The 14509-nt window shown below is 41.0% G+C and overlaps 1 protein-coding gene across 1 annotated transcript in view; it reads left to right on the top strand.

The window, feature by feature from the left end:
• Positions 1–14509, top strand: part of PDE11A (phosphodiesterase 11A) — a 256941-nt gene that overhangs the window by 216295 nt on the left and 26137 nt on the right. Inside the window, exons 17-19 of the mRNA XM_084893080.1 lie at positions 3350–3413; positions 8287–8361; positions 11974–12057. Of these exons, the coding sequence (XP_084749206.1) occupies positions 3350–3413; positions 8287–8361; positions 11974–12057 (223 nt within the window). The remainder of the gene's footprint in view (positions 1–3349; positions 3414–8286; positions 8362–11973; positions 12058–14509) is intronic.

The following is a 14509-nucleotide window of genomic DNA, read 5'->3' as shown; positions in this document are numbered from 1 at the left end:
TTTATTCAAAGTTGCACATTATTACTTATGCATTAATTATAAATGTATCGTACATGTAAGTTAATTCTAAGAATGTCCAGGTATACAGTCAGCCCCCTGAAACCTCTGCCTCCGCCTGCAAGCTGTGGCTCTCGAGCCACATGCGGCTTTTTGTCCCCTTGAGTGTGGCTCTTCCACAAAATACCACGGCCTGGGCAAGTCTATTTTCAAGAAGTGGCATTAGCAGAAGTTTAAGTTTAAAAAATTTGGCTCTCAAAAGAAATTTCAATCATGTACTGTTGGTATTTGGCTCTGTTGACTTATGAGTTTGCCGACCACGGTTTTAGAATATAAACACAAATAACCACCTCTCCTCAAATGGTCACATGAAATGACAGAATTGAAAAACTCAAGTTATGTGTTTTCCATCTTACCATCACTGCACTGTCATTGTGGCACTATCAGAGTCTAAAGCAACGGCAGAGTGCAAACTGTGAGGTAGAATAATTTTGTTTAGTAAGTGCAAACTTCAGTTCATACATGAAATCTTTTATTGAATTTGAATATATCTTTAAAATTAAGATTTATTCCTTTTAGGTTGCAAATTGTTTTAAAACTAGAAGACAAGTCAAGAAAGATCCTTACTGAATTACTGCTGGCACATAGAGGAGAGGTGTGATAAATGACCTGCTGTGAGGGCTGGGTGTCTAAATACAGTTGCTTTCTTCACCCACCCCACTAGGACAGAGACTCATGCCTGACCACTCATTCGTCCAATCGCACTGAGCAGATTGACACCACTTAACTGTAAATTGGACTAGAATTACGAGACTAAAGCAGTTGGTACAAACTCCCTTCCCACTCTCTTCTGAGTAAAAAACAAAACAAAAAAACAAAAAAACCTGTTAACGTGGTGTAGAGGCTAGATTAAAACAAGGTAAAACTGCTCATTCTCCTTCAGTTCTTCCTGTGGGATCTCCCACCCTATTGCCCTTCCATTCCCCCTGCCCTTCTTTGTTGTAGGCTCTTATCAACTTATGCTTGTCAACTGGTTTCCTGCTTCCACTCTCTCCTTATTCAAACCTTATCTACCACCTCAAGTTCTCTTCTTGAAGGCCTCACCAAGTCCCTCTGAGCCCTCAACCTTAATTAACTCCCAGAGCCAATCAAATAAGGGCTTCAGACACCCCACCATCCTCCACCCACTTCCCAGCCCTTTTCTGTCTTCCTTTTATGTATAGTCTTTCTGCTCCACTACCAAGTATTCATTGAAAGTAGAGTGTCCTTTGTCAGACTTTATGAATAACAATCCTAGCTTTGATATTTCTTAGCTGTAATATCGGGCAAGCTTGTGCTGCACCAGCACAGCCAGGTTCGGTGAGCCTGAGAGGGGGCAGTGAAGGATTTAGAAAAGACAGACAAGAGAATATAGCTGGGTCTAGGTGTGACGCTGCTTCTCTGACGGAGAGACAGTGCCATGGCCTGCAAGCCAAATCTTTATTTTATAACCAGATTCCACTAGTCAAAGTAAAGGCATGGTCAAGATGTTTACAACATTCTTGTGAGTTTTAAATCTACTCAATTGCATGCACCTGATCAAGGTTTGTTTACTTGCTGCACCTCCCGCAGCCTATATCACTCAGCCACGTGGGACCACAGATTTGGACCATAACCTGTCCAAACTCTGTAGATGCTCTCCACACAAGCTACCTAACCTTTCTGATCACTGTTTGCTTTGTAAAATAGAGATAATAATAGTATGTCTACCGGTAAGCCTGCTCAATAAGTGGTAGCTATTAGAATTATCATCATTAGAGTACCTAGCATGTACACAATGAACTTATTGATTAACTGATTAATGCTGATATGAACATGAATTTGAGAAGTAAGTTTCAAATTCTCAAACAGATGGAACCTAAGTAATCATCTAAGCTATGGTAAAAATAGGCAAGTTTAGAGAGATTATTTCCTGCCCAGGAGAGAGATGGCAAATTCTAACGCGTTGCCCACAGTCATGTTCCCTTCTGGTACCAGCAGAACCTAAAACGAGAAGTATCTGAGTGTAGCAAAAGGAGGTCTGAGGTCTGCCTACCTCAGAGGGTTGTGATAAGGATTCCTTTAGTTAGGAGTTAGTTGGTAGACCACCTCGTACAGAGGCAGGCAAACCGTGGGCTGCGGAAGTTACAGAAGATCAAGTTTGAAGAACAGACTGGTGTCTCTGTGTAGTGCTTACCTAGCACATGGGTGTTGGGATTAGATGCCGCCTGGCTCCCCAAGGGCTGCTGATGCCTGTGTGCCTGGCTGTGTTCTGAATGACCTGTGTGAGCCCTCTGCTTGATCCCTGGAGGGATTTCCTGGCGGAGCTGCACAAAGCCCACCACCACCTAGGCATGCTCCGCCATCTTGGAAGCAGACATGCTTCCAAGGCCCGGGGACCGGCGGGCGTGAACGCTAACACCTGGCATCAGGACTGCCCTCTGACCTGTAACAACGCACCCTCTCTTCCACAAGGAGCCGGATACGAGGTGATTTCCCAGCCCGGATCCGTCAGTACTTTTCATCACTTTCTGCTGCTCTTAGTACAAAGAAAGCAGATTTGGGACAAAGAGTGTGTTTCATTTTTCCCTTTCCCTCCATATCCAGTTATAAACCCCTGAGCTCTCTACAATTTGACTTTGTCCTCTGCATTTTCTCCACAGCTCAGTGTGAATTCCAGTTAAACCCAATAGAAACCCGCTCTTCCACAATCTGACTCGGATCTTTCCTGTGCTTTCTTAACATGCTCACATTCACGAAAGCTGTAGCTGAATGTCTCCTTGTGACCCTTATCGCACACGGTTGCAGCCAGGCAGGAAGCTGGAGAAAAACGGTGTGGCCCTTACCCGTAAATCTTAGCTCCCTGGAGGAGGAGAGGAGCTTCTAATGCAGCATGTGCCTCACCTCTTTGGTGTGGATTTTCTTCCGTTCCCATCCATCAGTGATAGCTGGTAATTAGATTCATCAGCTATGTATACAGTATGATATACTGACTCCCTTGCTGATAGTTAAGAATACAAAGCCTTGTCCATTACAAATTATTTTAGGCAGAGCATGCTTCGCTCAGGTATAGAGAAAGGCACGCTTTGCTTTCCTCCATCTGCTCCAGACAAAACAAAGGGCAGCCAGGGGAGCATTCGAGCTTTGTCTTCCCGAGCCGCGTGGCCTCAGGACAGAGATGCTAAACGTGGGGACCACAAACAGGGCTTCCCTTGTTGAGGAAAAGATGTGAGCTTACCTCCGCTCCATTTTGTTTATTTATGTGTCCAGGACGGTTTGTTTAGCAGTGCAACAAAAGATTATTCAGGCTGTTTTATGTGGTTCTGTTTTTCAGATCAATGTTAATGACAGCCTGTGACCTTGGAGCCGTGACCAAACCGTGGGAGATCTCAAGACAGGCGAGTGGTGATTAATGGCAGGGCTCAGCAGAGGAGGGACTGGAGCGGGGGTTGGGGGGAGGGCCCGTGATATTCCCAGAGCCCTGACTACCAGGCACTGAAACCCCAGTCAATTTGCATCAGTATTAACATGGTGCAAAGAAAATAGCGGGAGGCTTAGGCTCCACATAGTTTATTGCCCAGCCTTCCTTTACTGTGCTCCCACTGACTAATAATATTTCTGGCTCTGGAATAATTTTTTTAATGCACTAAATCCAAATAACACTTTGACCATTTCTTAAGGCATGAGTTTCAAAAATAGTGTTTTTGAATAGGTAATTATGTTTTAGCATAAGGTTCCGTTTTTTACATCTGAGATAAAAATCCAAGGAGGTAAATAAAAAATTCTATTTTTCTTTTTAATTACTATTTCAAGATCAGAGAGCTCTTTGGCCATAGTGTGCAGTATCCAAATTAATTTGTACCCCAAAAATTATGCCTTTACTATCTGGTTTCACTGCCAAAAGACTGTTAGTTCTAAAACAAGAATAGTTTTCAAGCCATGATTATACAATTTAAAGTCCTTGATTACTAATAGGATTTGAGGTTAATATCTCTTTAAGTTTTATGAGGCACCTACTATGTGAACTATGAGGTCTAAGATAGTGACTTGGTGTCTTAAGACTTCATATTTTAGGGAAATATGATTCATTCACATAACAATGCATACCTAATATTGAATGATTGAATAAGTAAATAACAAATGTTAAATGATGGCTATATACATATATGTGTGATCTCATTTAAATCCTCAAAGCCCACTTTGAAGTAGGTGTGGTTACTATAGTAGGCTGAATAATGGCAACCCAGAGATCTCAGGTCCCAGTCCCTGGAAGCTGTAAACTTCACTTGAAATGAAAAGGAGTCTTTGCAGATGTGGTTAAGGACCATCAATATCATTATCGTTATTGTCATCATCATCCTGGATTTTCCAGGTGTCTTTACCCAATCACCTGTGGCATTATAGGAGACAGGCCCGGGGAGATTACACATTGAGAGGAAGAGAAGACAATGTGGGGAGAAGACAGAGATTGGAGTGAGGCAGCCACACACAAAGGGATGCTGGCAGTGAAAGAGGCAAAGAATAGGTTCTCCCTACAGCCTCCCGAGGGAGGGTGGCCCCACTGACTCCTTGATTTCTGTCCAGTGAACTGATGTTGGACCCCTGGCCTCCAGAACCCTCAGAGAATAAATTTCTGTTGTTTTAAGCCACCAAGTGTGTGGTAATTTATGGTAGCCCCGAGAAACTAATTCAATAATTATCCCTATTTCACAAATGGGAAAAATGAGGCTTCGCAAATGGTGGAGCTAGATATTAAAATCTTAGCACATTAGGCTCCAACGCCTTCATTCTTCCCAGCAGTTTATGCTTCCTTTTAAAGGATGCCTCAGTCAGCAGTTTAAATAATGCGTGTCAGCAGGATAGATGATGTTGCCACTAAACCCAAAATTCCAGTGGTTTAAACCGACAAATGACTCCTGAATGTGTGCATCCAGGGTGGGCTGGCACTTACCTCTTTGTCCTTATTCTTGACACGGGCTAACGGGGCAGCCACTGTCTGTATCAATACAGCAGACGCACTGTGGGTCTTGCAGTGGAAATGAAATCCCCCCGCCCTCCAACAATTCATTGGCCAGAACTTGTCACAAAACCCTGCCCAACCAGGAACTATAATCCTTCCATGTGCCCAGAAATTAAAAGGCCAGAAATAATTATTGAAAACATGACTACCACAATTTGCTCTTTTAATCATCAAGAATATGATTCACTCTCCTCCTGCAGGCAAAAGGCAAAACATGCTCACCCACTCCCCAGGGGAGATGATCAAATGCCCCAGCAGTCATGGTCTCAAGCTCCACGGTCAGGATCTCTGGGTGGTATTTGCTAATCTCTACATTAAAGACCTACATACACCCAAAACATAGCTTCCGATGCACCCCAAACACACAACTGGTGTGGATGCGGAGCTTATTTTTACATCTCTGCCCACCCTTCACTTCCCAGTGTGGGGAGGCCTCTCTTGCAGTGAAGTCTGAGAATAAACTGCAGAGAAGAGGTAGGTGGCTCTTCCAGGCATTGGGGGAAATATAGTCCTGGCAGGGAGGTGGCACCATGGTAGGGATGGAAGGGGGGTAGAGGGGTGGAGAGTGGGAGAAAGTTAGGGGGGCCGGAGGAAAAATAGAGAAGATTGGAAATTGAGGGGGTAGGGATGATGTGCCAGGGCCTTCAGAAACCCCAGGGAAATGCGTGTCAAGAAGAAACTAAAGGAGCAGGAGCCGCTTGGGGGGCAGGAAAGTGACAGGACAAAGTATTAGGAAGGAAAAAGCTTCTGCTTGATATTTAGACCAAAGAGGCCAATGGCCACTTGTAGATGGTCTACTTGGTCACTGATGTAAATATTATGTTAATTGGAGGATGTGAACTTTGCTGATAAATGCAGGATCTCAAGAGCTCAAGGAAATAAATCCAAACGCCATGTTTTTCCAAATGCTTCCATCAGAATCTTGTCACACCTCTAAACTGGAGATCTCATTTGTTTGTCTTTAAATTGAATAGGTGAAGATACTTTTTAAAAAGTCACTTTCATTATTTTAGGAACCATTTGAACAGAAACAGTGGGACCTTCTTATAAAAACAGAAATGGCCCTGGCCGGTGTGGCTCAGCTGTTTGGGCATTGTCCCATGTGCTGAAGGGTTGCCAGTTCCATTCCCAGACAGGGAACACACTCGGCTTCCGGCTGGATCTCCAGTGGGGGTATGCAGCTGGCAGCCAATTGCTGTTTCGCTCTCTTTCTCCCTACCTCTCTCTCTAAAAATAAATTTTAAAAACTTAAATAACAATAAGTAAAAATGTAAATGTATTTCTAATTTCCTAGAAGGTTTTTTATTTTTTTAATTCCCTCTTAAAGTTTTGTGGGGTTTATTTATTTATTTATTTATTTTTACTGGTGTCTATTCCACTTTTCCTTCCTCACAAACATGATTGCAAGCATGTGGATTTCCCCAGTGATCCCCCAAGGCCTGATTAGCATCTCAATTTCCCTCTTTAATACAAATTCAATCAGGAGCCACTTAATGTTACTGCTTGGGTTTTTAAGTACAAAGAACACAGTGGTACAAGTTGAGCTGTGAAAGATGCATGGGGGGACACCCAGGACCACTTTAGAAAGATCCAGGACAAGATTTTGTTTTAATTTCTGTGCTTTCCAGAGGCTACACACCTACACAGGACCCCCGCCTTGGGTGACCTGATTGTACACTTGTGTTCTTCGGTGCAAAAGTCACACCTCAGAGCAATCTGAGGGGGAGTGCTGGGGACTGGGTAAATAAGGCCAGGCCCTGAGGGGACCATTTATTCCTTTAAAAGGCCAGAGACAAGCGACACAGACCTGAGCACTGAAGTGAAAGGTAGTGGCAGAGACTGGAGAGCAGAGAAGTGGAACAAGTCCCAGAAAAACTTAGTCAGTTCCAGCTAGTTTTATGCTGTTGAATTTTTTAAATGTTTAAAATCTGAACTGACTAAATATTCTATTTCTTTATAAATGACTGTATACTTGCTACTCTCAGATTTCTGTGTGTGTGTGTGTGTGTGTGTGTGTGTGTGTGTGTGTATGTGATGTTTTTTATGTTTTATCAATGTTATGATTTATGGTTGACAAAGTTCTTAAAAGATACACTTAGGTAATTATATTCATTCTATGCACTTAACCAAAAGGAGGCCATTCAAGTATTTGCCAGATCTAAGAACCTCACCTTTTATAAGAGCCTAGAACAGGGGAAAATTAGTATGGGATCCAGGTCTTCTTGACATCAGGTTGTCTAGGTTTGTCTTGTTTTGTTTTGTTTTTCGTGTGTGTGTGTGTGTGTGTGTGTTGTTGTTGTTGTTGTTTTATTTTGTGTGTGTGTGTGTGTTTCTGCTCTTCCACTCTTTTGTAAGTCCAGCTAGCTCATCTCAGAGATTTTCTACATGCACACCACAGTGTTGTTGCAAATAACTGTTCAACACTTAACCTAGTATGTCAATTTGTTTCCCATAAAGCTACCCTTAGAAGCACAGGACTCAGAAAAGAGTTCTTTAGCTTGACTATGATCAGTAACTTCTGATCATCCACATTAATGGATGAGAAGTGGAAAACACAGGTCTTTGCTTTGGACAAATATCTACGGTTTGGGGTAGAATAGTCATTTCATTGTGCTCAGACCCACTAGAATCTGCCATAACTGAACACTTTTAGTACATAGGTTCAGGCAGCCTGAAGAGCAAATTACGATCTTCAAATATTTCGTAACATACTGTAAACTGGTATGATCAGAAACTCTAGCATTACTCCTGCCCCTCGACTGGTTCCCCCAGCAGAAAGCAGGGGTGTGCCCAGGGTTACTCCTTCCAGAATGCACACAGATATTGGTAGGGTGAGGCAGTTCAGGAGTCTTTGTGAGGGCAAGATTCAAGCAGGTTAAAAGTGTGCAACAATGTAAAGAAACAACTGGAAGTGGGCTAATTACTATAACAAATATATTTTAATAATATAATAAGTATTATTAGCTTATTATTTGCTTCATCCTAAATATGCCAGCTATACATGCTGTTGGAAATTGTCTACTGGCATGCATCTAAAATTACACTGCACAGGTTCTTCTGATGAAAAGGAAATCTGTTTCATTGATTAATTTCTATAATACCTTCAAACACAAAAGGTTAATGTACTTCCTCATAAGCCTTTTAAATGATTGTGTGTTGAAGAGAATTGCCATACACATAAGCCAGAAATAACTTCTTAGAATGGTGGTTAAATAAACATAGCCATAAATTGAAATATTTACATGTTTCAGGTGGCTGAACTTGTAACCAGTGAGTTCTTCGAACAAGGAGATCGGGAGAGATCAGAACTCAAACTCACCCCTTCAGTAAGCTTATCCTTTTATTATGATGTATCTACCCTCTTGAGTGACATTTTTTTTTAAAAAAAAAAATGACTCCAAACCACAATTTGAAAAGAGGGAAATTAAGAATAGATTTAAGGAAGCACTCTGAAAGTTTAAAACTTTAATTAAGCTTAGATGCTAAGCACTCTTACTCCCAGGTGTCTGATTAAGAGTGGTGAGCTACTTAACAAGAATTTCCCGAGCACCCACAGGGGGATGAGCAGGCACAAGAGAGAATGTGCAGAGTGGCGTTTGAATAACTCAGAGCCCAGAGCTGGTATTTCAGATGTGGTCTGTGAATGTCCCACGTCCTGTGTGGTCCAGGGTTCAGGATCTGGAGAAGGGGCTGCAAGCAAATGAAAGAGACAAGACAAGAAATAATAATTTGGAAATTGGGGGAGAGGGGGCAGGTGGGAGCCCATCCCAACCCATCCCAAGAGGAAGGACTCTGCTTGGGCTCAGGCCTTGCCATTGTTTTTAATCAATTTGGGATAGACCTATAGCCCTTAGGCAGGCAATTTCCAGTAACAGGCAGGCTACATGCCTGTAAGTCATGACTATAAGTAAGGATTTACATGACTGTCTAGTGGGGAAGTTGCTTCAGCTACCATTGTCTCGACTAAACAGTGGGTGCATAGCGCTGACCTTTGCCAGGGCTCAAAGGTCACCAGCATTCCGGGATCCTTGTCCACAGCTCTCTGCTGGTGAAGACAATGGGCGCTTTCCCACAGTGGTCCATGGGTACTATGGAATACAATTACAGAAAAAAATAATTAAAGGCAAGCTGCCTAGCCTTGAGAAACTAGAACAGGCAGCTGTTGTAAATAATGGGTGCTGAAGATTTTATTTTCTAGTTTTGAACATTACAAAATGAAAAGTTCCACCTGGAGATTTGGGTTCTGCTGACTGAATTGTTATTTGCATATTCATTCAAATATTATTTGAAAATGCTTACTGTAGGCTCAGGCTGGTGCCGTTTTTACTCATCAGGATACAAAAGATATAAATGCCTCAAAGAGCAGGTGGCCTCTTTTTTTCTTAATGAATGGTTAACTAAAAACCCACTGGCTCCAAGAAAGGTGCAAGGTATTTTAATGCCTGGCACAGCATAGCAGATTCAAGGAAACTCAGGAAATGTTGAGTTTTGAATATTTTAAGATCCCTTTTTTTTTTTTAATTCACATTTAAAAGCAGGGAAAAGCAGCAGAACTAAGTCCTAGCTTAAACAGTTTTACCTACTTGAAGTCAGAATAGACAGTATTAGTAATTTTAACTCTCCTAAATCTGTTGCTTACCTCTGAAAGGTCAGAAGACTACATAGCAGCAATATTCATAATAGCCAAACAGTGGAAACAATCCAAATGCCCATCAAATGGTAACTGGATAAATAATAGGTGATACATCTATACAGTGGAATATCATTCAGCAATAAAAATGAATGAAGAGCTGATGCATGTCACAGGAATAAACTTTGAAAACATACTAAGTGAAAGAGGCCAGTCACAAAAGAGCACATAGTATGTTTTCATTTATATAAAAGGTGCAGAATAGGTTAAAACACCCACCCAGTTTTTAATGATATATATTTTTTAATATGCCTTTATTTTTAGTGTCACCAGATTTGGTTATAATAATATACTAAATTGGAATACATGGTTAATGTGTAAAACCTAATTCAACCCAAATTTCTCTTAGCCACATATCTATCCTTTATAATAAAAGGCTAATATGCAAATTGACTGAACAACGGAACAACTGGTCGCTATGATGTGCACTGACCACAAGGGGGCAGATGCTCAATGCAGGAGCTTCCCGCAGTGGTCAGTGGGCTCCCACAGGGGGAGTGCTGCTCAGCCAGTAGCCAGGCTCAAGACTGGCGAGTGCAGTGGCAGTGATGGGAATCTCTCCTGCCTCCATGGCAGTAGGGCATCCCCCAGGGGGTCCCGGACTGTGAGAGGGTGCAGGCTGGGCTGAGGGACCCCCACCCCTCCAGTACACGAATGTTGTGCACCAGGCCTCTAGTTTTCAAATAAAAAACTTTTCCCTTTAAAGAAACAGTTTCTGTGTTGTTGTTGTTGGGGTTTTTTGCTTTCTGTTTTTATATCCTACATGTGAGTGAAATCATACAGATCTTGATTTTTTCTGTCTGATTTATTTGCATAGCATGATATTCTCAAGACCTATCCATATTGTCAAAAATGGCAATATTTCATCTTTTCTTATGGCTGACTAGTATTCCATTGTATTTATGTACCACATCTTCTTTTTCCAATCATGTATCGAAGGACACTTGGGTTGTTTCCATGTCTTGGCCACCGTAAATAATGCTGCAATGATCAAGGATTATATATATCTTTATGAATAAATTATTTCAAAATTTTCAGGTAGATACCCAGAGGAGGGATTGCTGGGTCCTATAGTAACTCTATTCCTAATTTTTAAAGGAACCTCCATACTTTTTCCCATAGTGGCTGCACCAATTTACATTCCTAAGGGGTGGCCTGAATCTGCTCTCATGACCTATGTGAACACCAAAATGAGAGGGATGGCACATTCTATCTAGAGGAAAGATAGGAACTCGGGGCAAGGTCAGTTGTTTCTTAGACCCTGATCTTCGCCCTTACAAACAAAGGAGGGGCCGAAACTGGTTTGGCTCAGTGGATAGAACGTCGGTCTGTGGACTGAAGGGTCCCAGGTTTGATTCCGGTCAAGGGCATGTACATTGGCTGTGGGCACATCTCCAGTAGGTCGATGTTTCTCTCTCATCGATGTTTCTAACTCTCTGTCCCTCTCCCTTCCTCTCTGTAAAAAAAATCAGTAAAACATATTATTAAAAAAAAGAAAAGAAAAGAACAAAGAATGGACATTCTCCCTGGCATAAAATGTCAATATTTAGTCAAGGAATCCATTTTACCCCTCCAATTCCTACTGATTGTTTCCCTTTTCATATCTGCTACATAGATATATGTCACTTCTTTTTCTCACAAACATAGCCAACTTTTCTAAACATTATAATATCATAAAGTTTAAAGGCTGGGAATGGGGAGAGAATGGGTACCTCCTACCATCATCCATTCAGTGATAGATTTAAAAAATTAGGAATTTATTCATGACAGACAGAACCTTATTGAAGCACACACAGAACTGCCACATCAACACCCAACCTTGAAAAATTAATACAAATAGTCCCTGTTTAAAATGAAATTGTTTTCAAGGATCTTTTCTAATCTATCCTACCCTCTTTCCTGTAAAAATAAAAGCCTCCATTAGCTTGGTGGCAATAAAACTTGTGCCCAATTCCCAGTGACCTGATGACTTGATTTAGTGGCAGTTGCTTGTATCTGGAGACCGATATTGGCCCCAAGGAGTTGCATGCTGTAAAGTTCAAATAACTTCACTTACAAATCTCATAAAAAGAGGTGAATATATTTCATTTCTCATCATAGATAAAAGAAAGGAAAACATGGGTAAAGATTGATTGTGATTTGTGAAGTGCTCAGTTGGTAAAAATTGGGTCATTGTGGCAAAGTGTTTGACAAGGCACCAAAAAAACTCTCGGGTGTGATAAAGCAAGCTTCTCCTCCCCCATCCTAGGCTATTTTTGATCGGAACCGGAAAGATGAACTGCCTCGGTTGCAACTGGAGTGGATCGATAGCATCTGCATGCCTCTGTACCAGGTACTCACGATTTGGGCGGTGGGGGTGGGGGTGTTTGTGTGCTCTGATGGGACGAGAAGAGTGCCTTATGTAGCATACTTTCAACTTTAGTTTTAGGAGCCTCTTCGGGTATGTATGTTTCTAAGAACCATGGTTTCAGTGTGCTTTTTCTCAGATTTTTTATCATGCCCTGAGAAAGTTGGCACTAGAAGCCTGAGACCTGAGGACATAATCTCCATGGGCCTCCACTCCCTCATTTATAATTCACGGATGATAATGTTTTTCCCACTGTTTCTCACACTGTGCCCCATGGAACACAGTATCTAGCCACAACCTAATAGATAGATAGCTCTTCAAAGAGGGCTCTCAGGCCCAGTAACTAGGAAACTCCCTTGCACATCGAAATACTGAAGCCTGGGAGAAGTTCTTCAGGAAGGAAACATGTTTAACCTTGATTAACTCTGACTTTCTCAAACATTTGGCTGTGAAAATCTTTTTTTTTTTTTTTTTTTTTTTTTTACAATCATGAATATCATGAGGGTTCCATGAATCACACAGTTTTCTGCTCTGACCCCTTGGTCTGGGCCATGGAGTTTTGTAAATCACCTTCCATCCTAACATCCCTGTCTTGAGATGCATGTGACAAATGCAGACCACTGAATTCTGAGCAAGACGTGCTAATGGCTCCGGCTCTGGTGTTCGGGCCCCTGCGCCTGGCAAGAAGGCAAGTGCCATGGCTGTGAATGTGCACACTCCACTTTCTGAGTGTGGATTAGGGCTGGCATCAGTTAACATTAAAGGTTTAGTGTGCATTGACTTTTAATTCCACTTCTAAGCATTTGCTTTCATGTGTAAAATCTGGCAAATTCTTTACCCCCTACCCAGCTCAATCAGATTGTACTTCGTTTCTAACTTCAAATGAGAAACACATGCAGGGAAAGCAAAACTGCTTTACTTTCTCACTCTGTGTAACTCCATTAAAGACACAGTATTGTTTTTTAAGGACCTCACAATCATTAAGATTCAGGTTTATCTACCACTTGGTTTTAGCACTTTTAGGAACTGTTGAGCCCTGTCACATTAACCTAAACACACACACACACACACACACACACACACACACACACACACACAAAACTCCCCAAAACTTAGAATACTGTCTTGAAGATAGAAATGCAATTTTTAATGATTATAAATAACAAAAGTAAATTGATTTTTGTTTTATGTTATCTATTCAATATATAATCATATAAAGTTTTATTTAATATGATTATATAGTTTTATTTAATAATGAAAGATTAGATGAAAAATCAAAAATGATGTATCCTTAATTATAAGAGGACCCTCAATTCTCTTTTCTTTCTGTGAGGTTGGAACAATGATGTTCCAACCTCACATCATTGTTTCTCTTTCTCCCTCTCTCTTCCTCTTTCTCTAAAGATCAATAAAAATAAAAATAAAACATTTTTAAAAAGAAATTTATTTTACACCTGTTGCTGTATCTTCTCAGTTAACAAAGCATGAAAACCATGTTCTTTTTTAAATTCCTTATCATGGCTAATTTTTAAAAACGATCTCATGGGTTTCATTTCAGAAAAGAGAATTGAGGGTCCTCTTATAATTCAGATAAGGTCCTCTTATAAGGTCCTCTTATAATTCAGATCCTCCCATCCTGGATCCTGGTATCTCTGAATAAGCTGTGCAACTGTTGGGTCAGGAAGATCTTCCGTTGCTAAACTGACCTTGACGGCATGTGTTAAATTATTTTTTAATGATATTCAGTTTTTTTATGCACACTTAAGTTATAATGGCATGAATAAATTATTCTTGCAACAGATTTCTTTTATGTAGGTAAAGCTTAGGAGGATGCAGACATGGATCTGTGGAGCTGATAAGTCTTTGGTGCTGGTCTGCAAAGCTACTTTGGAATGAACCCAAAGTAAACAACTCTTCCCATGTGATCAGTGATAGTAAATGTTGGAAAGAACACTCATATGCTTTTCCATGTTGATTTAATTGTTTCATTATTAATTCACAATCATTTGAGCTTATTTTATACTCCCTATGGAACACTTTGAAATCTTTAGGTTCAAAAGGAAGTTTAAACTGAAAATAGTAATTTCCAGAATTTAGAGAGTAATATTACCGCATCACATTGTTTATTTTTTTAAAATATATTTTATTGATTTTTTACAGAGAGGAAGGGAGAGAGCTAGAGAGCTAGAAACGTCGAAGAGAGAGAAACATCGACCAGCTCCTCTTGCACACCCCCTACCGGGGATGTGCCTGCAACCAACATACATGTCCTTGACTGGAATCGAACCTGGGACCTTTCAGTCCGCAGACTGATGCTCTACCACTGAGCCAAACCAGTTTTGGCCACATTGTTTATTATTCCTGACTTTTCACATCTGTTTTCCTTGGCCACTTATCTCTAAGATTAGCTACCTGCTATTTTATCATAAGGTAATTA

This window comes from Pipistrellus hanaki (assembly GCF_964339955.1).
Source record: "Pipistrellus hanaki genome assembly, chromosome: 8".
NCBI lineage: Eukaryota > Metazoa > Chordata > Mammalia > Chiroptera > Vespertilionidae > Pipistrellus > Pipistrellus hanaki.
The sequence above is the reverse complement of the archived record's forward strand: the minus strand, read 5'-3'. Positions and strand labels throughout refer to the sequence as shown.